At 37.3% G+C, this 26,158-nt stretch overlaps 2 protein-coding genes across 2 annotated transcripts in view; both read left to right on the top strand.

Moving 5' to 3' along the window:
* The window catches only part of LOC138305127 (copine-5-like), a 33,342-nt gene extending 28,830 nt beyond the window's left edge, over window positions 1–4,512 (top strand). Inside the window, exons 8-9 of the mRNA XM_069245527.1 lie at window positions 3,852–3,905; window positions 4,474–4,512. Coding sequence (XP_069101628.1) covers window positions 3,852–3,905; window positions 4,474–4,512 — 93 coding nt within the window. The remainder of the gene's footprint in view (window positions 1–3,851; window positions 3,906–4,473) is intronic.
* The window catches only part of LOC138305126 (copine-8-like), a 39,394-nt gene continuing 16,801 nt past the window's right edge, over window positions 3,566–26,158 (top strand). Inside the window, exons 1-6 of the mRNA XM_069245526.1 lie at window positions 3,566–3,905; window positions 6,493–6,554; window positions 11,731–11,886; window positions 14,130–14,202; window positions 18,185–18,312; window positions 18,656–18,758. Coding sequence (XP_069101627.1) covers window positions 6,502–6,554; window positions 11,731–11,886; window positions 14,130–14,202; window positions 18,185–18,312; window positions 18,656–18,758 — 513 coding nt within the window. The 5' untranslated portion in view covers window positions 3,566–3,905; window positions 6,493–6,501. The remainder of the gene's footprint in view (window positions 3,906–6,492; window positions 6,555–11,730; window positions 11,887–14,129; window positions 14,203–18,184; window positions 18,313–18,655; window positions 18,759–26,158) is intronic.

The raw sequence follows: 26,158 nt of genomic DNA, 5'->3' as shown, positions 1-26,158 counted from the left end.
TGTTTACAGTAATGTTACGGACCATGTGTAGATGTACATACATGTTTACAGTAATGTTAGGGACCATGTGTAGATGTGCATACATGTTTACAGTAATGTTACGGACCATGTGTAGATGTACATACATGTTTACAGTAATGTTAGGGACCATGTGTACATGTACATACATGTTTACAGTAATGTTACGGACCATGTGTAGATGTGCATACATGTTTACAGCAAAGTTACGGACCATGTGTAGATGTACATACATGTTTACAGCAATGTTACGGACCATGTGTAGATGTGCATACATGTTTACAGTAATGTTAGGGACCATGTGTACATGTACATACATGTTTACAGTAATGTTACGGACCATGTGTAGATGTGCATACATGTTTACAGCAATGTTAGGGACCATGTGTAGATGTGCATACATGTTTACAGCAATGTTAGGGACCATGTGTAGATGTGCATACATGTTTACAGCAATGTTAGGGACCATGTGTAGATGTACATACATGTTTACAGTAATGTTACGGACCATGTGTAGATGTGCATACATGTTTACAGCAATGTTAGGGACCATGTGTAGATGTGCATACATGTTTACAGCAATGTTAGGGACCATGTGTAGATGTGCATACATGTTTACAGCAATGTTACGGACCATGTGTAGATGTACATACATGTTTACAGCAATGTTACGGACCATGTGTAGATGTGCATACATGTTTACAGCAATGTTAGGGACCATGTGTAGATGTGCATACATGTTTACAGCAATGTTAGGGACCATGTGTAGATGTGCATACATGTTTACAGCAATGTTACGGACCATGTGTAGATGTGCATACATGTTTACAGCAATGTTAGGGACCATGTGTAGATGTAGATGTACATACATGTTTACAGCAATGTTACGGACCATGTGTAGATGTACATACATGTTTACAGTAATGTTACGGACCATGTGTAGATGTGCATACATGTTTACAGTAATGTTACGGACCATGTGTAGATGTACATACATGTTTAGGGACCATGTGTAGATGTACATACATGTTTACAGCAATGTTACGGACCATGTGTAGATGTACATACATGTTTACAGTAATGTTACGGACCATGTGTAGATGTGCATGCAGGTTTTCTTTTGCCCATGTCATGTTCCGTGTTCAAGCTTTGTCCTCTTTTGAAGTCCCTATTTATTAGACCCTACTGCTGTGACTAAGAAAGCAAATAAGAAATCATTAAAGGTCTTTATGCATGCTGCTGAAACTTGTGGTTTATTATTGCATGCATGTTATAGTTCTAGATTGAATTGAAGTATATTTTTGTTTAATTTGAGCATTATGATATAATTCTGATGTGTTACCATTGTACTTATCTAAAGAAAAACAAAATTTTAGTTTAGAAAGACACACAACTGTGATAAACAGGATCACTTATTATTATAAATCAGATGTAGATTCAGTGCTGTCACAATTACTTTTTAATCCTAACAATTACTAATGCTAGGTTTACACTATGTCCCCGGCGACCACGGTAGTCCTGTTTGCCCGAAACGAGGTGCACCGTGGAATTTTGGCTATTTTTGTATCTGCATTCAAGTTGAGCTAGGTCTTGTGAAGTGTTGCCACGGTCCTTTACGGATTACGTGGTGGACCGTGGATAAAGGGGAAAGGGCTGTTCACGGAGGTTAAAGGAACACTACGGCTTTAGCACGGTCTATCAAGGATACTACTACGTTCTCTCCTGGCTTGTTACGATCTGATGAGATCTGCTACGTTTTACACGTTTTGATCGAACTGCAATACGTTTTTCACGGTCCGCCAAGGCTTACTAGGATGAAAGTCTGATGCCAGGCTTTTTGGAACAACTGAAACAATATTTATTGCCGCAAATATCATTTCAAACAAGTTTTAATTACAAAATTTGTTAAAAGCATATTTGGTATAAATATATAATTATTATAGCCAAGTATTTCTACGCAAATATTTTTTTCTGTACTCATTTAATCTGCCTTTTGTAATGATAGCTTTGGTATAATTTGAGGGTTTAAATGTGTTTGATAATGACTATTTCTATTTAAAATATTACAAATAATTCAATGAAGTATCAAATATGTACCAGGCCAGGCAATGATACTCCATCATATTTTGCTTGCAGCGTAAGACCGTCATAAGATGTAACAAGCCGTATCACGTCGGATTTTCAACCGCTACAAGCTGTGAGATGCCTTGACAGAACGCACCAAAACGGTTTTCATTCACTTCGGCTTGCTGTAAAAACCTTGACAAAACGGCACAAAACGTGAAGCCAATCTGCATCAACCGTGATAAAACGTGAAAAAACGCAACAGAAGGTCACAAAACTTGAAATCACCGTGAGATTCCGGGGAACGTGCTTGCTGCCCATTCCAAAAACTGACCGTCTTGAAGTTCTGTTACGGCCTCGTACGCACTGTTACGTTTTGTTACGTCAATCACGTTTTATAACGTCCTGTGGCGTTCACCATCTGTACCGTGACTGCCGTGGCAAATTTTTTGACAGTTTAAAAATCTGGCACGGCATCCACGGTAATCACGGCCGCTCACGTTTGTCTATCACGTCCTTCTGCGTTGTCTCACGTTGTCTCGCGGTCACCACGTTTTGTCCACGGTGGCCTGAAACGGGGCTGCCGTGGCCGCCGGGAACATAGTGTAAACCTAGCATAAGTTGTACATTTGAGTCTGGTGTAGAGAATCTTATGATCCTGTATTGATGATAAACTGAACTTGATAACTCTTCGTATCTTGATTGTGAGTACTACTTCATTAAAATCTTGATTGTGAGGACTGCCTCATTAAAATCTTGATTGTGAGTACTGCCTCATTAAAATCTTGATTGTGAGGACTGCCTCATTAAAATCTTGATTGTGAGGACTGCCTCATTAAAATCTTGATTGTGAGGACTGCCTCATTAAAATCTTGATTGTGAGACTGCCTCATTAAAAATCTTGATTGTGAGTGATTGTGAATGCCCATTAAAATCTTGATTGTGAGACTGCCTCATTAAAATCTTGATTGTGAGGACTGCCTCATTAAAATCTTGACTGTGAGGACTGTCTCATTAAAATCTTGACTGTGAGGACTGCCTCATTAAAATCTTGATTGTGAGGACTGTCTCATTAAAATCTTGACTGTGAGGACTGCCTCATTAAAATCTTGACTGTGAGGACTGCCTCATTAAAATCTTGACTGTGAGGACTGTCTCATTAAAATCTTGACTGTGAGGACTGCCTTAAAATCTTGACGTACTGTGAGGACTGCTCATTAAAATCTTGATTGTGAGAGGACTGTCTCATTAAAATCTGATTGTGAGACTGCCCATTAAAATCTTGATTGTGAGTACTGCCTCATTAAAATCTTGATTGTGAGTACTGCCTCATTAAAATCTTGATTGTGAGGACTGCCTCATTAAAATCTTGATTGTGAGGACTGCCTCATTAAAATCTTGATTGTGAGGACTGCCTCATTAAAATCTTGATTGTGAGGACTGCCTCATTAAAATCTTGATTGTGAGGACTGCCTCATTAAAATCTTGATTGTGAGTACTGCCTCATTAAAATCTTGATTGTGAGGACTGCCTCATTAAAATCTTGATTGTGAGTACTGTCTCATTAAAATCTTGACTGTGAGGACTGTCTCATTAAAATCTTGATTTTCTGCCAATACTGCTATGGTGGTCAGAAGAAAAATATCATTCTTAAACCAAATGGATATGTTTGGATCAGTGTCACCATTAATTCTTCTCTAATTCAACCATTATTATTGATCAATACTGAAGAATCCTGATATGAAGACATTTTAATTTTGATTTTACAGGTGATCAATCCAAAGAAAAAGGCAAAGAAGAAGAAATATACCAATTCAGGGGAGGTAAATCAATATATTAAGTGATAATTGTGACAAGATACAAAAAACTTTATTTATCGTCAAATGTGTTAAAAATAAACATAAGCTCAGAGAAGCTTGTATTTCAACATAACCTGGATAAATCAGGGTGCAGAATGGACGCTAGGAAGTATTCGTTTACCCAGCGAATTGTTGACAACTAGAACTCTTTACCTGAGAGTGAAATACAGTCACCTAATCTAAAATCTTTTGAAAAACGTTAGGACAAATTTTGGGATAGCGAAGAAATGAAATTCAAAACAACACTGGTGTAACGTCACAAGAAAAACTTTATTACGTCATTTGTATAAATGAGTATAGACTACGATCTGAATATAGAGGCAAGCCATAGTGCATGCATTCAGAATAAACTAAGTTAAACTAAGTTAAATAACATAAGGAAAGTGGTCATATATGTAGCTTCTATGGAGTAGATTTAACATAGATTTAACAGATCAGTTTCTTATAGCAAAAATTATACGATTAGTCTAATACACCACAGGACAGTAAGTTAAGAACAAATATTGCAGTCACAGTTTGTGTTATCCTCCAGGCAAACAGTACTGGTGTTTGTAAGATGGAGATTCAGTAATTGGATGTTACTATTTCTCTAACATGACATTCTATATTCCACATCCAGGCGGTACTGATGTTATCTAAGATGGAGATTCAGTAATTGGATGTTACTATTTCTCTAACATGACATTCTATATTCCACATCCAGGCAGTACTGATGTTATATAAGATGAAAATTCAGTAATTGGATGTTACTATTTCTCTAACATGACATTCTATATTCCACATCCAGGCGGTACTGATGTTATCTAAGATGGAGATTCAGTAATTGGATGTTACTATTTCTCTAACATGACATTCTATATTCCACATCCAGGCGGTACTGATGTTATCTAAGATGGAGATTCAGTAATTGGATGTTACTATTTCTCTAACATGACATTCTATATTCCACATCCAGGCAGTACTGATGTTATATAAGATGAAAATTCAGTAATTGGATGTTACTATTTCTCTAACATGACATTCTATATTCCACATCCAGGCGGTACTGATGTTATCTAAGATGGAGATTCAGTAATTGGATGTTACTATTTCTCTAACATGACATTCTATATTCCACATCCAGGCGGTACTGATGTTATCTAAGATGGAGATTCAGTAATTGGATGTTACTATTTCTCTAACATGACATTCTATATTCCACATCCAGGCGGTACTGATGTTATCTAAGATGGAGATTCAGTAATTTTAAGTTAATATTTCTCTAACATGACATTCTATATTCCACATCCAGGCGGTACTGATGTTATCTAAGATGGAGATTCAGTAATTGGATGTTACTATTTCTCTAACATGACATTCTATATTCCACATCCAGGCGGTACTGATGTTATCTAAGATGGAGATTCAGTAATTGGATGTTACTATTTCTCTAACATGACATTCTATATTCCACATCCAGGCGGTACTGATGTTATCTAAGATGGAGATTCAGTAATTGGATGTTACTATTTCTCTAACATGACATTCTATATTCCACATCCAGGCAGTACTGATGTTATATAAGATGGAGATTCAGTAATTGGATGTTACTATTTCTCTAACATGACATTCTATATTCCACATCCAGGCAGTACTGATGTTATCTAAGATGGAGATTCAGTAATTGGATGTTACTATTTCTCTAACATGACATTCTATATTCCACATCCAGGCAGTACTGATGTTATATAAGATGAAAATTCAGTAATTGGATGTTACTATTTCTCTAACATGACATTCTATATTCCACATCCAGGCGGTACTGATGTTATCTAAGATGGAGATTCAGTAATTGGATGTTACTATTTCTCTAACATGACATTCTATATTCCACATCCAGGCGGTACTGATGTTATCTAAGATGGAGATTCAGTAATTGGATGTTACTATTTCTCTAACATGACATTCTATATTCCACATCCAGGCAGTACTGATGTTATATAAGATGGAGATTCAGTAATTGGATGTTACTATTTCTTTAACATGACATTCTATATTCCACATCCAGGCGGTACTGATGTTATCTAAGATGGAGATTCAGTAATTGGATGTTACTATTTCTCTAACATGACATTCTATATTCCACATCCAGGCGGTACTGATGTTATATAAGATGGAGATTCAGTAATTTTAAGTTAATATTTCTCTAACATGACATTCTATATTCCACATCCAGGCGGTACTGATGTTATCTAAGATGGAGATTCAGTAATTTTAAGTTAATATTTCTCTAACATGACATTCTATATTCCACATCCAGGCAGTACTGATGTTATCTAAGATGGAGATTCAGTAATTGGATGTTACTATTTCTCTAACATGACATTCTATATTCCACATCCAGGCGGTACTGATGTTATCTAAGATGGAGATTCAGTAATTGGATGTTACTATTTCTCTAACATGACATTCTATATTCCACATCCAGGCAGTACTGATGTTATATAAGATGGAGATTCAGTAATTGGATGTTACTATTTCTCTAACATGACATTCTATATTCCACATCCAGGCGGTACTGATGTTATATAAGATGGAGATTCAGCATTCGTTCCTGGACTTTATACAGAACGGGTGAGTATTTTACCAACTTCACATTTTATTGTGATACTCAAAATTACTTAGTTACCGATAATATTACACACGAACATTTTAAGAGCCATTGTGATATAATGTTAGGCAGTTTTATGCATATGATGAAAATCTGACAATGTTAGGATTTTAGTGGGGGACATTAATTTGTTTTAGAAAAGTTGATTGATTGGCAGTGGAATAATGATCAAAGTTTGCTTCAGAACCATATCGGACATATTGTATGTCCATCACAGACAACAATAACCCATTGTCTAGCAATCCTTTGTATCAGTGTACTGTAGATACAAATTCTCAGCACTGCCCTAACCTAGTATGGACACACATATTAACACACTTATCATTAATGTCCTATTTTCTGGCCACTGTAGCCTAGGACAACCAATACTGGTATACCTGTGGAGTTGTTCCATTACTTAATTAATTTTCTTTGGAAAATATTTATTAATGTTGACCAAATCTTTTCTTAAATCATGACACCAGTCTTTGAATGTTGTACTCTCCAGTTATTTTATGCTATACTTTGTTTGTTCTAAATAAATGAATTGAAATCATTGTATGATTACAAACATCTAAATGAAAAAGAAGTCCAAATTGTATGAGACGGGTGTAAATCTGGTAATGGTCTCCCACTCTATCACTTAAGTTGAAATATTTAATAGCCAGGTTTTTGGTTGCTTTGATAATAATTCTCTCTTTTTTTTTCTTTCACATTTTTGTGGACTCATTCCATGGACATACAGTGGGTATGTATTATTTACCTGTGTAACCCTTATAACATGTAAAGAAGCTTAAACAAACACAAGGAAATGTGGTGGAGCAAACTTTGATACTTATTCCAGTGGATAATTTGATATAATGTAACCCTTATCAATAGAATTAACATATGGAAAGTCTTATTAGCCCACCATCATCAGATGGTGGGCTATTCAAATCGCCTTTCGTCCGTGGTCCGTCCGTCCTTCCGTCCGTCCGTTAACAATTCTTGTTCCGTCCTTCCGTCCGTCCGTTAACAATTCTTGTTACCGCTACTTCTCAGAAAGTACTAAAGGGATCTTTTTCAAATTTGATATGTAGGTTCCCCTAGGGCCCTAGTTGTGCATATTGCATTTTTGGACCAATCGGTCAACAAGATGGCCGCCAGGCAGCCATCTTGAATTTTGATAGTTAAAGTTTGTTACCGCTATTTCTCAAAAAGTAATGAAGGGATCTTTCTCAAATTTCATATGTAGGTGGCCCTGGAGCCCTAGTTGTGCATATTGCATTTTTGGACCGATCGGTCAACAAGATGGCCGCCAGGCAGCCATCTTGGATTTTGATAGTTAAAGTTTGTTACCGCTATTTCTCAGAAAGTAATGAAGGGATATGTCTCAAATTTCATGTGCAGGTTCCCCTAGGGCCCTAGTTGTGCATATTGCATTTTGGGACTGATCGGTTAACAAAATGGCTGCCAGGCAGCCATCTTGGATTTTGACAATTGAAGTTTGTTACCACTATTTCTCCGAAAGTTATGAAGGGATCTGTCTCAAATTTCGTGTGCAGGTTCTCCTAGGTCCCTAGTTGTGCACATTGCATTTTGGGACCGATCGGCCAACAAGATGGCCGCCAGGCAGCCATCTTGGATTTTGATAGTTAAAGTTTGTTACCGCTATTTCTCAGAAAGTAATGAAGGGATATGTCTCAAATTTCATGTGCATGTTCCCCTAGAGGTTTTGTTGTGCATACAGCATTTTGGGACTGATCGGTGAACAAGATGGCTGACAGGCTGCCATCTTGGATTTTGATAGTTGAAATTTGTTACCGCTATTTCTTAGAAAGTACAGAAAGGATCTGTCTCAAATTGTATTTGTAGGTTGCTCTAGGTCCCTAGTTGTGCATATTGCATATTGGGACCGATCAGTGGACAAGATGGCCGACAGGAAGCCATCTTAGATTTTGGTAATTGAAGTTTTATTACCACCATTTCTCACAAAGTACTGAAATAATCTGTCTCAAATTTTATGTGCAGGTTCCCCTAGGTCCCTAGTTGTGCATATTGCATTTTCAGACCATTCGGTGAAAAAGATGGCCGATAGGCCGCCATCTTGGAATTTGATTATTGAAGTTTGTTACTGCTATTTCTCTGAAAGAACTGAAACGATCTGACTCAAATTTCCCCTAGGACCTTAGTTGTGCATATATAATGCATTTTGGGGCCAATTGCTGAACAAGATGGCCAACAGGTAGCCATCTTGGATTTTGATAATTGAAGTTTGTTACTGCCATATATCTCATTAAGTAATGAAAGGATCTTTCTCAAATTTTATATGAAGTTTGTAGTAAAAGTTTGAAAAGCAGAGAAAAGATCCATCTTTCCATTGTCAGACGTAGATCATTCTTTGGTGGGCGCCAAGATCCCGCTGGGATCTCTTGTATTTTAGTGATATGATCAACATGTTTCATGGTATAATCATAATGCTTAATTGTTGTAAAGTTCCATTATTTTGAATTTCCTTTTAAGTGAAATGTTTTTTTTCCTAACACTACTGATTTCAGTGTATCTTATGGAACATCACACAAATACTTTATTGTAAAGTAAAGATAGTAAGTCAAACCTCAAAACAAAAATACACACATGTGAACATGTTTTGTATTTGTAACTTTACCATTCACTTTAAGCAGTGAAGTGTTATTTTTTTGTTTGTGGTATAACCCATTTCCATTCATTTCTTCAGTCATATTTTTTCAGTGAAATAAAGACAGTATTGAATACAAAGTTTTTAGGTCACCTGAGACGAAGTCTCAAGTGACCTATTCTAATCGCTTTTTGTCCGTCGTCGTGCGTCGTGCGTCGTCCGTCGTGCGTCGTATGGTGATAAACAATTTACTTTTTTGACTTCTTCTCCAAAACTACTGAACCAAATTTGTTGAAATTTTGCAGAAACCTTCCATAGCCAAAGGTCAAAATTGTGAATTATATGGTCCCAGCCCTACAGGGGCCTGAGGGGTGGGGCCAAAAGGGGTTAAATAGGCTAAAACTTCAAAAATCTTCTTCTGAAATTCCAGAAATGGTAGAATCAAATACTCTTCATAGATTAAAAGGTCTTGAGGTCCTTTACAAAAATTGTGAATTATATGACCCTGGGGTCTCACGTTCCCCCCTAGGGAGGGGATCAAGTTTGCTATAGTTTATATAGGGAAAACACATTTTTGAGCATTATTTGGTCATTTGTAATAGGAAATGAGTCAAATGTTGTCAGAATTATCAGTATGAGAAGGCCATTGAATCCTATTAACAATTTTTCCACGACTGACCCCCAGGGGCCTGAGGGGTGGGGCCAAAAGGGGTCAAATAGGCTAAAACTTCAAAAATCTTCTTCTGAAATTCCAGAAATGGTAGAATCAAATACTCTTCATAGATTATAAGGTCTTGAGGTCCTTTACAAAATTGTGAATTATATGACCCTGGGGTCTCACGTTCACCCCTGGGGAGGGGGTCAAGTTCACTATAGTTTATACAGGGAAAAGACATTTTTGAGCATTATTTGGTCATTTGTAATAGGAAATAAGTCAAATGTTGTCATAATTATCAGTATGAGAAGGCCATTGAATCCTATTAACAATTTTTCCACGACTGACTCCCAAGGGCCTGAGAGGTGGGGTCAAAAGGGGTCAAATAGGCTAAAACTTCAAAAATCTTCTTCTGAAATTCCAGAAATGGTAGAATCAAATACTCTTCATAGATCAAAAGGTCTTGAGGTCCTTTACAAAATTTGTGAATTATATGACCCTAGGGTCTCACCTTTCCCCGTGGGGAGGGGGGTCAAATTTACTATAGTTTATACAGGGAAAAGACATTTTTGAGCATTATTTGGTCATTTGTAATAGGAAATAAGTCAAATGTTGTCATAATTATCAGTATGAGAAGGCCATTGAATCCTATTAACAATTTTTCCACGACTGACCCCCAGGGGCCTGAGAGGTGGGGCCAAAAGGGGTAAATAGGCTAAAACTTCAAAAATCTTCTTCTGAAATTCCAGAAATGGCAGAATCAAATACCCTTCATAGATTGAAAGGTCTTGAGGTCCTTTACAAAAATTGTGAATTATATGACCCTTGGGTCTCACGTTCCCCCGTGGGGAGGGGGGTCAAATTTACTATAGTTTATACAGGGAAAAGACATTTTTGAGCATTATTTGGTCATTTGTAATAGGAAATAAGTCAAATGTTGTCATAATTATCAGTATGAGAAGGCCATTGAATCCTATTAACAATTTTTCCACGACTGACTCCCAGGGGCCTGAGGGGTGGGGCCAAAAGAGGTCAAATAGGCTAAAACTTCAAAAATCTTCTTCTGAAATTCCAGAAATGGTAGAATCAAATACTCTTCATAGATTATAAGGTCTTGAGGTCCTTTACAAAATTGTGAATTATATGACCCTGGGGTCTCACATTCCCCCCTGGGGAGGGGGTCAAGTTTACTATAGTTTATACAGGGAAAAGACATTTTTGAGCATTATTTGGTCATGTGTAATAGGAAATGAGTCAAACTTTGTTAGAATTATTAGCCTGAGATAGTATTTTAACATCATATCCATATTGGTCCTGGCCGACCCCCAGGGATCAGAGGGTGGGGCCAAAATCAGTCAAAATGGCTAAAAATTCAAAAGTCTCCTTCTGAATTTGGAAATTTGATGGAACCAAATACATACTCCTAATAGATTGGAAAGTCTTTTTAAGGCCCTTTACAAAAATTGTGAATTTCATGGCCCTGGCATCTCAGACTCACCCCTGATTAGGGGTCAAATCTATTAATTGATATTGGAAAAACACATTTATGAGCATTATTTTCTTAATTTTCAATAGGTCAAACTTGGTTAGAATTATTACCCTGTGATAGCATCATCATATCCATATTGGTCCTGGTCAACCTCCAGGGGTAGATGGGCGGGGCCAAAAGGGGTCAAAATGACTAAAATAAGAAAAATAAATCTTCTGAATTCACAGATTTGATGGAACCAGATACTCCTCATAGATTGAAAAGTCAGTTATAAAATCACTGACTGGTTTCAAGGGCCTGATGGGCCAATATATAGTGTTTTTGTGTCTTTGTTTCATTCTGTATCCGAATTCAGGTGACCGCTAAGGCCCATGGGCCTCTTGTTTATTTTCTTATCAGTACTGAGATGAGCTTCACTGTTGCTGTGGATTTTACTGCTTCTAATGGAAATCCATCATCTCCAACTTCATTACATTATCTCAACCCATATGGGGCACCAAACCAGTATGCTGCTGCCATACAGGCTGTAGGGGAGATAATCCAGGACTACGACAGGTAAGGGACATAATCCAGGACAATTACTGGTAGGGGAGATAATCCAGGACTACGACAGGTAAGGGACATAATCCAGGACAATTACTGGTAGGGGAGATAATCCAGGACTACGACAGGTAAGGGACATAATCCAGGACAATTACTGGTAGGGGAGATAATCCAGGACTACGACAGGTAAGGGACATAATCCAGGACAATTACTGGTAGGGGAGATAATCCAGAACTATGACAGGTAAGGGAAATTACTGATAGGGGAGATAATCCAGGACTACGACAGGTAAGGGACATAATCCAGGACTATTACTGGTAGGGGAGATAATCCAGGACTACGACAGGTAAGGGACATAATCCAGGACAATTACTGGAAGGGGAGATAATCCAGAACTATGACAGGTAAGGGACATAATCCAGGACTACTACTGGTAGGGGAGATAATCCAGTACTATGGCAGGTAAAGGACATAATCCAGCACTATTAATGGTAGGGGAGATAATCGAGCACTACGACAGGTAAGGGACATAATCCAGGACAATTACTGGTAGGGGAGATAATCCAGGACTATGACAGGTAAGGGACATAATCCAGGACTATTACTGGTAGGGGAGATAATCCAGGACTACCACAGGTAAGGGACATTACTGGTAGGGAAGATAATCAAGGACTATGACAGGTAAGAGACATTACTGGTAGGGGAGAAAATAAAGGACTACGACAGGTAAGATACGTTTACTGGTAGGGGAGATAATACAGGACTATGACGGATAAGGGACATTACTGGAAGGGGAGATAATCAAGGACTATGACGGGTAAGGGACATAATCCAGGACTATTACTGGTAGGGGAGATAATCCAGGACTACGACAGGTAAGGGACATAATCCAGGACAATAACTGGAAGGGGAGATAATCCAGAACTATGACGGGTAAGGGACATAATCGAGGACTACTACTGGTAGGGAAGATAATCCAGTACTATGGCAGGTAAAGGACATAATCCAGGACTATTACTGGTAGGGGAGATAATCCAGCACTACGACAGGTAAGGGACATAATCCAGGACAATTACTGGTAGGGGAGATAATCCAGGACTATGACAGGTTAGGGACATAATCCAGGACTATTACTGGTAGGGGAGATAATCCAGGACTACCACAGGTAAGGGACATTACTGGTAGGGGAGAAAATAAAGGACTACGACAGGTAAGATACGTTTACTGGTAGGGGAGATAATACAGGACTATGACGGATAAGGGACATTACTGGAAGGGGAGATAATCAAGGACTATGACAGGTAAGGGACATTACTGGTAGGGAGATAATCAAGGACTATGACGGGTAAGGGACATTGCTGGTAGGGGAGATAATCAAGGACTATGATGGGTAAGGGACATTGCTGGTAGGGGAGATAATCAAGGACTTTGACAGGTAAGGGAGATTATCCAGAAATATGACAGGTAGGGGAGATAACCCAGGACTATGACAGGGAAGGGACATAGTCCAGGACTATTACTGGTAGGGAAAATAATCTAGTACTATTACAGTTAGGGGAGATAATCCAGGACTCTTACAACAGGTAAGGGAAATAATCCAGGACTATGACTGGTAAGGGACATAATCCAGGACTATTACTGGTAGGGGAGATAATTCAGAAATCTGACAGATAGGGTAGATAATCCAGTACTATGACAGGTAGGGGAGATAATCCAAAAATATGACAGGTAGGGGAGAGAATCCAGGACTATGGCTGGTAAGGGACATAATCCAGGACTATTATGACTGATAGGGGAGATAATTCAGGACTAGACAGGTAAGGGAGATAATCCAGAAATATGACAGGTAGGAGAGATAACCGTAGACTATTGCTGGTAAGGGGCATTATCCAGAACTATGACTTGTAAAGGACATACTCCAGAACTATTACTGGTAGAGGAGATAATCAACACTTGCAATGTTATCTTTTATTTAGCCGAGTTCATATTTCAAGAGTTCATTCATGTAAGATATTATCAATATTGAGGAAATAAAGAATCAATATGTCTGTGTATAATTGCTTGTTATGTAAAGTTTGTAATTCTATATTGCCTTTGTATATTTTATAATTCTTGAGGTATAATTCAATGTATGTTTATAATTGTGATATTTACCTGACGCCATTGTGTATCGACCAGAAATATTTATTACCTTTTTTTTGTTATAAATATAATAAATGGTATTTAAAAACTACATTGTATTTCTACTCCATAGTGACAAACTGTTCCCTGCCCTTGGTTTTGGTGCTAGAATGAGTGATGGAAGTGTACACCATGAATTTGCCCTGGTAAGTGTACACCATGAATTTGCCCTGGTAAGTGTACACCATGAATTTGCCCTGGTAAGTGTACACCATGAATTTGCCCTGGTAAGTGTACACCATGAATTTGCCCTGGTAAGTGTACACCATGAATTTGCCCTGGTAAGTGTACACCATGAATTTGCCCTGGTAAGCGTACACCATGAATTTGCCCTGGTAAGTGTACACCATGAATTTGCCCTGGTAAGTGTACACCATGAATTTGCCCTGGTAAGTGTACACCATGAATTTGCCCTGGTAGTGTACACCATGAATTTGCTCTGGTAGGTGTACACCATGAATTTGCCCTGGTAAGCGTACACCATGAATTTGCCCTGGTAAGTGTACACCATGAATTTGCCCTGGTAAGTGTACACCATGAATTTGCCCTGGTAAGTGTACACCATGAATTTGCCCTGGTAAGTGTACACCATGAATTTGCCCTGGTAAGTGTACACCATGAATTTGCCCTGGTAAGTGTACACCATGAATTTGCCCTGGTAAGTGTACACCATGAATTTGCCCTGGTAAGTGTACACCATGAATTTGCCCTGGTAAGTGTACACCATGAATTTGCCCTGGTAAGTGTACACCATGAATTTGCCCTGGTAAGTGTACACCATGAATTTGCCCTGGTAAGTGTACACCATGAATTTGCCCTGGTAAGCGTACACCATGAATTTGTCCTGGTAAGTGTACACCATGAATTTGCCCTGGTAAGGTTTACACCATGAATTTGTCCTGGTAAGTGTACACCATGAATTTGCCCTGGTAAGCGTACACCCATGAATTTGCTCTGGTAGGTGTACACCATGAATTTGCCCTGAAAATACATGTACAACATGAATTCGCCGTGTTAAGTGTGCATGAATTTGCCCTGGTAATAAGTGTACATCATGATTTTTTCCATATAATTGTACATAATTCATTAAGTGCCATCTTTGTTGAGAAAATGAACTGTTTTCAATGGCATGTTGTATGTTTAGTTCACCCGGCCTGAAGGGCTGGTGAGCTGGTATGTCATGGTACGGCACCTGCCATCTGTCAGTCAGTGTTTCCTTTAAATTGCTACTAGTCATAATGTTCTGCACGGATTATAAACAAATTTGGCCAGAAATATCTAACAGGATTTGTATAAATCTTGTCTCTGATCCCCCTAGGACAGGAGGCATGGCCCAATAGTGCTAAACAGTGTGATCCTTCTAGGGCAGGAGGCATGGCCCAATAGTGCTAAACAGTGTGATCCCCCTAGGGCAGGAGGCATGGCCCAATAGTGGTAAACAGTGGTAAATTCTTTAATCACTACTAGTCATAGAGTTCTGCATGATTGTAACGAAGGTCAGAAACATCCTTTGGGAAAGGGTAACAGATTTTAAACATTATATGTATAAATCTTGGCTCTGTTCCCTTGGGATAGGATGGGCCTAACAGGGAAATTAGAAAAATAGTCAGAACATTTTCAGCTATTCCAAAAAAATGGTCCTGCTTTAGTTTAAAAACAATGAAAAAATAAAGTCGTTCAAAATATCAATGGTATAGATTTTTTTTCGAGGAAGAACATGTAAAGAAAAATCTCTGAAATTTTCACACACACATCTCTATCAAAATTTGAATACCAATATGTGATTCTTTGGTATCTCTTATTTTCGTTACGGATGTTAGGAAATATATTCGCTATAAGCATAAGAAAAATCCCTTTACGTAAATTTATTTATACATGTTATGGAGGTCTAATCATCTGATGATGCATTGGGTTATTTGATAGAAACTGGAATTTCACTTTGGTAGCAGCTACAAGTGTTATATATCATGTGATATTACAAATTTTTCATATTTTATAAGTATCAAGCAAAACAACGGCAACAAAACTCTATCAAGCATATCAATTTGAATTGAAAAGTAGCCTTGACTATATCTAGAAAGTATCTTCAAACTTAAAAACGATTTGATGATTAAGTTTGGATTTGATGCATCACTCAAACCAGCTTATGCTTTATTATATTTTTTTTATAAATCACTAATTACACATTCAAAATTTAGAGAAAATAACATCATTGTCGGGGGATTTATTCATATTTTGCAATTAGAGTATTTGGACAAACAAAGAGATGGTCTGGCATATTATCCGAGTTATAGAAAGATCAATGGGAACAATGAATTGAACGACGTGTGATCCTATTTACAAAGAACAGTAAGCTTCTGTGTTTAAAACGTTGGAAATGTGAAATCAATGGTCAATAGAAGAACATATACATTCCAAATCTTTGCAAGAAAATGTTTTTTGAAAGAATTTCTGATGAAAACTCATTCAAGCTATTTTTACCGCAATTGCAATGTTTCTAACATCCGTAACACTATTCATAAATAACCTACATAATGACTAAACTAATCGAACTACGTTATATTGTATAGAGATTGATGGTGTCACTATAACATACTCGTATTATTCAATAAAAATACAATTTAGTGATGGCTTGTCTAAATTTTGATCGTTGTGAAGTATTATTTCAAAATATTTACACCAAATTATTTCTCTCTAACATCCGTAACTAAGCTGATAGTGAGAAATAACATCAATCACAGTTAAATTATTTTTATTATGGAAGCTATCATTACAGGTACTTTTTAATTTTGAAGAGACATTATGCGTACAAAAAATAAGTCGTTATAGAATATACTGTACTAACATCCGTAACATTTGGGACGACTATTTCTAACGTGTATAATTCCTCTGAGCTCTGTAATATTGAAGTTAATGATGTTTCAATTCGTTTTTATGGACTGTATAGATTATGTATATTTGTTCACAAATATAGATATGCAGCGAAGCATTTGTGTATATTCACATAGTCAAATCTAGAATTATATATTCACATAGTCAAATCTAGAATTATATGTCAATACCTAAAACACCTAGTTTTCCTTTCCATCCATCATATTTTACTAACTCGCTACTTCATTCTAACAAAAATCATCTACTAAATTTATTGGTGTTGTTCAAAACCAATGATTGGACAGGAAAAACGATTCTGTAGGTTGTTCATCTTTGCCAATAATACTTTGTTACGGATGTAAGACGTTATGGAGGTTAGAAAACACATGCTCCTTTGAGAATCATTCGAGATAATTCTGATCAAGAGTCATGTTTTTGTTATGATTTTGTTCCTTTACCATAACATGATTCGAAAATGTGAGCAACTGATACATACCCGTTTTAATTTTATCAAAAAACATGTTATGGAGGTTAGCGTCTTAAATACGACCCTCAACATTGAAAAGATTTGGACAAATATTTTTTAAATATAGTCATTCTGACTCTAAATTTGGGATTGGGTCATATTATTTAACTACTAGTTAAAGAGAAAAGTACATATAACCATAATATTTTTGCGGTTATGTTTTATATTTTGTTATCCTTAATTTTAGTTACGGATGTTATGTGGAGTTCGGCGACATTTTGAAATATGCAATACAAAAAAAGTGTATCTGACAATCCTTTTTAAACAAAAAGTATCAGATTCTATACACATGTCAAAGTCTTGCTACCACCAAAAATCAATATTTTACCAAAAAGAATATTGAAAGGTACTAACTCTTAACTTATATAATAAGACCATTTTCAAGCTTATTCTAAGCAACAGAGACAAGAGATGGGTGGTGGAAATAACCCCATTCCTATTTTGTCATATACCCTAAGACTGTCGTCTTACATTTGCAACAACAAATTACATACAATTGACAACATAATTGTGAAATCCGTAAGCGACAACTACTAAAATTTCTGAAAAAAAGTGGGACCATTTTTCTGGAATGGCTGTTTTATGGTATAACAAACCAGGTGAGCAATGCAGGTCCTCTCTGCCTCTTTGTTTTGTCTAAACATTATTAATACACACTTAAAAAGTTATCTGATCTGATAATCATCCAGACTGTTATTATCTCCATTGTTTCATAACACTCTGTGTTTCAGAACTTCAACCCAAGTAATCCATTCTGTCAGGGTGTACAGGGGATACTACAGGCATATTATAACTCGCTCAAGAACGTACAACTTTATGGACCAACAAACTTTGCACCTGTAATCAACCATGTCGCCAGGTAAGTCATAATTGTCATGTGAAACTTAATGCCTTAACAAAATCCTTATCTGTGATGCAGCCACCATGTTGTTAAGCAGGTCATATTTTAATGTAAAACTTGATGGACCAGGCGGATCATATTTTAAGTGTAAAACTTTATGGACGAGGCAGGTCATATTTTAAAGTTAAAGTTTATGAACTCCTTATCACTTGTCAATTATGTTGCTAGGCATAAAGATATTACCCATATTGGAAGGTAAATATTTCTGGAGAAAATTCAGAGGTTATTTTTTCAATCAAGAGATTTCGATGTTTATCACGGTAGTGACCAAATGATTTTACTATGTTGATACATGTTACAGGTTCGCAACAGCAGTAACAGATGGATCTAATTATTTTGTGTTACTTATCATTACCGATGGAGTTATCACGGACATGCCACAGACCATGCAAGCCATAGTCAATGTAAGTAACAACTGTTGATGAAGGTACAATGTGTTTAGATATTAGCTCCCCTACCTGAAGGTCATGTGAGGATATGTACTAGAGCATTTTGTTTTTAAAGAAAAACTGATATGATCTTAGACCTGATATATTGGACATAGTTTGAATTTTATCTAAGATCACAGGAGTCAAGATTTCTTAACTCCTGTAAAGGCTTCTATTGAATAGAGATGCTTACTGGCCTTTGCAGCTTTCTTATAATGGCGGTTATTTTAACCCTAACCTTGACTATAGTTAAGCTATTCCATCTGATGTATTTTTAATATGCAGTAAAACAACTACCAGTTACTGCCATACTGTGATGCATGCACTTCTAGCGATGGACCAGTGGTTGTGTCAGCTGGACATGTGTATTATTACAGCTTCTTTCTCTACAGAGCAAAATATCAGTCAATATTAATCTCTGTAGCTAGTACCCAAAGTTGGTCAATATTAGTCTTTGTAACTAGTACCCGAAGTCGTTCAATATTAGTCTTTGTAACTAGTACCCGAAGTCGTTCAATATTAGTCTTTGTAACTAGTACCCAAAGTCGGCCAATATAAGTATCTGTAACTAGTACCCAAAGTGGGTCAATATTAGTCTCTGTAACTAGTACCAAAAGTTGTTCAATATTAGTCTTTGTAACTAGTACCCAAAGTCGGCCAATACAAGTATCTGTAACTAGTACCCAAAGTCGGCCAATATTAGTCTCTGTAGCTAGTACCCAAAGTCGTTCAATATTAGTCTCTGTAACTAGTACCCAAAGTCGTTCAATATAAGTATCTGTAACTAGTACCCAAAGTCGGCCAATATTAGTCTCTGTAACTAGTACCCAAAGTCGGCCAATATAAGTATCTGTAACTAGTACCCAAAGTGGGTCAATATTAGTCTCTGTAACTAGTACCCAAAGTCGGTCAATATTAGTCTCTGTAACTAGTACCCAAAGTCGTTCAATATAAGTATCTGTAACTAGTACCCAAAGTGGGTCAATATTAGTCTCTGTAACTAGTACCCAAAGTCGTTCAATATAAGTATCTGTAACTAGTACCCAAAGTGGGTCAATATTAGTCTCTGTAACTAGTACCCAAAGTGGGCCAATATTAGTCTCTGTAACTAGTACCCAAAGTCGGCCAATACAAGTATCTGTAACTAGTACCCAAAGTGGGCCAATATAAGTATATGTAACTAGTACCCAAAGTGGGTCAATATTAGTCTCTGTAACTAGTACCCAAAGTCGGCCAATACAAGTATCTGTAACTAGTACCGAAAGTGGGTCAATATTAGTCTCTGTAACTAGTACCAAAAGTTGTTCAATATTAGTCTTTGTAACTAGTACCCAAAGTCAGCCAATATAAGTCTCTGTAACTAGTACCCAAAGTGGGTCAATATTAGTCTCTGTAACTAGTACCAAAAGTTGTTCAATATTAGTCTTTGTAACTAGTACCCAAAGTCGGCCAATACAAGTATCTGTAACTAGTACCCAAAGTCGGCCAATATTAGTCTCTGTAGCTAGTACCCAAAGTCGTTCAATATTAGTCTCTGTAACTAGTACCCAAAGTCGTTCAATATAAGTATCTGTAACTAGTACCCAAAGTCGGCCAATATAAGTTCTGTAATAGTACCCAAAGTCAGCCAATCTGTAACTAGTACCCAAAGTGGGTCAATATAAGTCTCTGTAACTAGTACCCAAAGTCGGTCAATATTAGTCTCTGTAACTAGTACCCAAAGTCGTTCAATATAAGTATCTGTAACTAGTACCCAAAGTGGGTCAATATTAGTCTCTGTAACTAGTACCCAAAGTCGTTCAATATAAGTATCTGTAACTAGTACCCAAAGTGGGTCAATATTAGTCTCTGTAAATAGTACCCAAAGTGGGCCAATATTAGTCTCTGTAACTAGTACCCAAAGTCGGCCAATACAAGTATCTGTAACTAGTACCCAAAGTGGGCCAATATAAGTATATGTAACTAGTACCCAAAGTGGGTCAATATTAGTCTCTGTAACTAGTACCCAAAGTAGGTCAATATTAGTCTCTATAATAGTACCCAAAGTGGGCCAATATTAGTCTCTGTAACTAGTACCCAAAGTCGTTCAATATTAGTCGTTGTAACTATTACCCAAAGTCGGCCAATATAAGTCTCTGTAACTAGTACCCAAAGTCGGCCAATATAAGTCTCTGTAACTAGTACCCAAAGTGGGTTAATATAAGTATCTGTAACTAGTACCCAAAGTGGGTCAATATTAGTCTCTGTAACTAGTACCCAAAGTCGTTCAATATAAGTATCTGTAACTAGTACCCAAAGTGGGTCAATATTAGTCTCTGTAACTAGTACCCAAAGTGGGTCAATATTAGTCTCTGTAACTAGTAACCAAAGTGGATCAATATTAGTCTCTGTAACTAGTACCCAAAGTCGTTCAATGTAAGTATCTGTAACTAGTACCCAAAGTCGGCCAATATAAGTCTGTGTAACTAGTACCAAAGTGGATCAATATAAGTATCTGTAACTAGTACCCAAAGTGGGTCGATATTAGTCTCTGTAACTAGTACCCAAAGTGGATCAATATTAGTCTCTGTAACTAGTACCCAAAGTCGTTCAATGTAAGTATTTGTAACTAGTACCCAAAGTCGGCCAATATAAGTCTCTGTAACTAGTACCCAAAGTGGGTCAATATTAGTCTTTGTAGCTAGTACCCAAAGTGGATCATTATTAGTCTCTGTAACTAGTACCCAAAGTCGGCCAATATAAGTCTCTGTAACTAGTACCCAAAGTGGGTCAATATTAATCTTTGTAGCTAGTACCCAAAATGGGTCAATATTAGTCTCTGTAACTAGTACCCAAAGTGGGTCAATATTAGTCTCTGTAACTAGTACCCAAAGTGGATCAATATTAGTCTCTGTTACTAGTACCCAAAGTCGGTCAATATTAGTCTCTGTAGTTTTACCCAAAGTGGATCATTATTAGTCTCTGTAACTAGTACCCAAAGTCGGTCAACATTAGTCTGTGTAGGTTTACCGAAAGTGGATCATTATTAGTCTCTGTAACTAGTACCCAAAGTCGGTCAACATTAGTCTTTGTAGGTTTACCCAAAGTGGGTCAATATTAGTCTCTGTAACTAGTACCCAAAGTGAGTCAATATTAGTCAGTGTAACTAGTACCCAAAGTCGCTCAACATTAGTCTTTGTAGTTCGTACCCAAAGTCGGCCAATATTAATCTCTGTAACAAGTACCAAAAGTGGGTCAATATTAGTCTCTGTAACTAGTACCCAAAGTCGTTCAATATTAGTCTCTGTAACTAGTACCTAAAGTCGGCCAATATAAGTATCTGTAACTAGTACCCAAAGTGGGTCAATATTAGTCTCTGTAACTAGTACCCAAAGTCGGCCAATACAAGTATCTGTAACTAGTACCCAAAGTGGGTCAATATTAGTCTGTGTAACTAGTACCCAAAGTGGATCAATATTAGTCTCTGTAACTAGTACCCAAAGTAGGTCAATATTAGTCTCTGTTACTAGTACTCAAAGTCGTTCAATATAAGTATCTGTAACTAGTACCCAAAGTCGGCCAATATAAGTCTCTGTAACTAGTACCAAAAGTGGGTCAATATTAGTCTTTGTAGCTAGTACCCAAAGTGGATCATTATTAGTCTCTGTAACTAGTACCCAAAGTCGGCCAATATTAGTCTCTGTAACTAGTACCCAAAGTGGGTCAATATTAGTCTCTGTAACTAGTACCCAAAGTGGGTCAATATTAGTCTCTGTAACTAGTACCCAAAGTGGATCAATATAAGTCTCTGTAACTAGTACCCAAAGTCGGTCAATATTAGTCTCTGTAGCTAGTACCCAAAGTGGATCATTATATTAGTCTCTGTAACTAGTACCCGAAGTCGGTCAACATCAGTCTTTGTAGGTTTAACCCAAAGTGGATCATTATTAGTCTCTGTAACTAGTACCCAAAGTCGGTCAACATTAGTCTTTGTAGGTTTACCCAAAGTGGGTCAATATTAGTCTCTGTAACTAGTACCCAAAGTGGGTCAATATTAGTCTCTGTAACTAGTACCCAAAGTCGGTCAATATTAGTCTCTGTAACTAGTACCCAAAGTCGGCCAATATTAGTCTCTGTAACTAGTACCCAAAGTGGGTCAATATTAGTCTCTGTAACTAGTACCCAAAGTGGGTCAATATTAGTCTCTGTAACTAGTACCCAAAGTCGGCCAATATAAGTATCTGTAACTAGTACCCAAAGTGGGTCAATATTAGTCTCTGTAACTAGTACCCAAAGTCGGCCAATATAAGTATCTGTAACTAGTACCCAAAGTGGGTCAATATTAGTCTGTGTAACTAGTACCCAAAGTGGATCAATATTAGTCTCTGTAACTAGTACCCAAAGTAGGTCAATATTAGTCTCTGTTACTAGTACTCAAAGTCGTTCAATATAAGTATCTGTAACTAGTACCCAAAGTCGGCCAATATAAGTCTCTGTAACTAGTACCCAAAGTCGGGTCAATATTAGTCTCTGTAGCTAGTACCCAAAGTCGGATCAATATTAGTCTCTGTAACTAGTACCCAAAGTCGGTCAATATTAGTCTCTGTAACTAGTACCCAAAGTCGGCCAATATAAGTCTCTGTAACTAGTACCCAAAGTGGGTCAATATTAGTCTCTGTAACTAGTACCCAAAGTGGATCAATATAAGTCTCTGTAACTAGTACCCAAACTCGTTCAATATAAGTATCTGTGACTAGTACCCAAAGTGGGTCAATATTAGTCTCTGTAACTAGTACCCAAAGTGGGTCAATATTAGTCTCTGTAACTAGTACCCAAAGTCGTTCAATATAAGTATTTGTAACTAGTACCCAAAGTGGGTCAATATTAGTCTCTGTAACTAGTACCCAAAGTCGTTCAATATAAGTATCTGTAACTAGTACCCAAAGTGGGTCAATATTAGTCTCTGTAAATAGTACCCAAAGTGGGCCAATATTAGTCTCTGTAACTAGTACCCAAAGTCGGCCAATACAAGTATCTGTAACTAGTACCCAAAGTGGGCCAATATAAGTATATGTAACTAGTACCCAAAGTGGTCAATATTAGTCTCTGTAACTAGTACCCAAAGTAGGTCAATATTAGTCTCTATAATAGTACCCAAAGTGGGCCAATATTAGTCTCTGTAACTAGTACCCAAAGTCGTTCAATATTAGTCGTTGTAACTAGTACCCAAAGTCTGTCAATATTAGTCTCTGTAACTAGTACCCAAAGTCGGTCAATATTAGTCTCTGTAACTAGTACCCAAAGTGGGTCAATATAAGTATCTGTAACTAGTACCCAAAGTGGGTCAATATTAGTCTCTGTAACTAGTACCCAAAGTCGTTCAATATAAGTATCTGTAACTAGTACCCAAAGTGGGTCAATATTAGTCTCTGTAACTAGTACCCAAAGTGGGTCAATATTAGTCTCTGTAACTAGTAACCAAAGTGGATCAATATTAGTCTCTGTAACTAGTACCCAAAGTCGTTCAATGTAAGTATCTGTAACTAGTACCCAAAGTCGGCCAATATAAGTCTGTGTAACTAGTACCAAAGTGGATCAATATAAGTATCTGTAACTAGTACCCAAAGTGGGTCGATATTAGTCTCTGTAACTAGTACCCAAAGTGGATCAATATTAGTCTCTGTAACTAGTACCCAAAGTCGTTCAATATAAGTATCTGTAACTAGTACCCAAAGTCGGCCAATATAAGTCTCTGTAACTAGTACCCAAAGTGGGTCAATATTAGTCTTTGTAGCTAGTACCCAAAGTGGATCATTATTAGTCTCTGTAACTAGTACCCAAAGTCGGCCAATATAAGTCTCTGTAACTAGTACCCAAAGTGGGTCAATATTAGTCTCTGTAACTAGTACCCAAAGTCGGTCAATATAAGTCTCTGTAACTAGTACCCAAAGTGGGTCAATATTAGTCTCTGTAACTAGTACCCAAAGTGGATCAATATAAGTCTCTGTAACTAGTACCCAAACTCGTTCAATATAAGTATCTGTAACTAGTACCCAAAGTGGGTCAATATTAGTCTCTGTAACTAGTACCCAAAGTCGGTCAATATTAGTCTCTGTAGGTTTACCGAAAGTGGATCATTATTAGTCTCTGTAACTAGTACCCAAAGTCGGTCCAACATTAGTCTTTGTAGGTTTACCCAAAGTGGGTCAATATTAGTCTCTGTAACTAGTACCCAAAGTGGGTCAATATTAGTCTCTGTAACTAGTACCCAAAGTGGGTCAATATTAGTCTCTGTAACTAGTACCCAAAGTAGGTCAATATTAGTCTCTGTAACTAGTACCCAAAGTCGGCCAATATTAGTCTCTGTAACTAGTACCCAAAGTCGTTCAATATTAGTCGTTGTAACTATTACCCAAAGTCGGCCAATATAAGTCTCTGTAACTAGTACCCAAAGTCGGCCAATATAAGTCTCTGTAACTAGTACCCAAAGTCGGCCAATATAAGTCTCTGTAACTAGTACCCAAAGTGGGTTAATATTAGTATCTGTAACTAGTACCCAAAGTGGGACAATATTAGTCTCTGTAACTAGTACCCAAAGTCGTTCAATATAAGTATCTGTAACTAGTACCCAAAGTGGGTCAATATTAGTCTCTGTAACTAGTAACCAAAGTGGATCAATATTAGTCTCTGTAACTAGTACCCAAAAGTCGTTCAATGTAAGTATCTGTAACTAGTAACCAAAGTGGATCAATATTAGTCTCTGTAACTAGTACCCAAAGTCGTTCAATGTAAGTATCTGTAACTAGTACCCAAAGTCGGCCAATATAAGTCTGTGTAACTAGTACCCAAAGTGGATCAATATAAGTATCTGTAACTAGTACCCAAAGTGGGTCGATATTAGTCTCTGTAACTAGTACCCAAAGTGGATCAATATTAGTCTCTGTAACTAGTACCCAAAGTCGTTCAATGTAAGTATTTGTAACTAGTACCCAAAGTCGGCCAATATAAGTCTCTGTAACTAGTACCCAAAGTGGGTCAATATTAGTCTTTGTAGCTAGTACCCAAAGTGGATCATTATTAGTCTCTGTAACTAGTACCCAAAGTCGGCCAATATAAGTCTCTGTAACTAGTACCCAAAGTGGGTCAATATTAATCTTTGTAGCTAGTACCCAAAATGGGTCAATATTAGTCTCTGTAACTAGTACCCAAAGTGGGTCAATATTAGTCTCTGTAACTAGTACCCAAAGTGGATCAATATTAGTCTCTGTTACTAGTACCCAAAGTCGGTCAATATTAGTCTCTGTAGTTTTACCCAAAGTGGATAATTATTAGTCTCTGTAACTAGTACCCGAAGTCGGTCAACATCAGTCTTTGTAGGTTTACCCAAAGTGGATCAT

The sequence above is a fragment of the Argopecten irradians genome, chromosome 12 (genome assembly GCF_041381155.1).
Source record: "Argopecten irradians isolate NY chromosome 12, Ai_NY, whole genome shotgun sequence".
Classification (NCBI taxonomy): Eukaryota; Metazoa; Mollusca; class Bivalvia; order Pectinida; family Pectinidae; genus Argopecten; species Argopecten irradians.
Note: the sequence above shows the minus strand (reverse complement) of the source record. Positions and strands in the feature narration are given on the sequence as shown.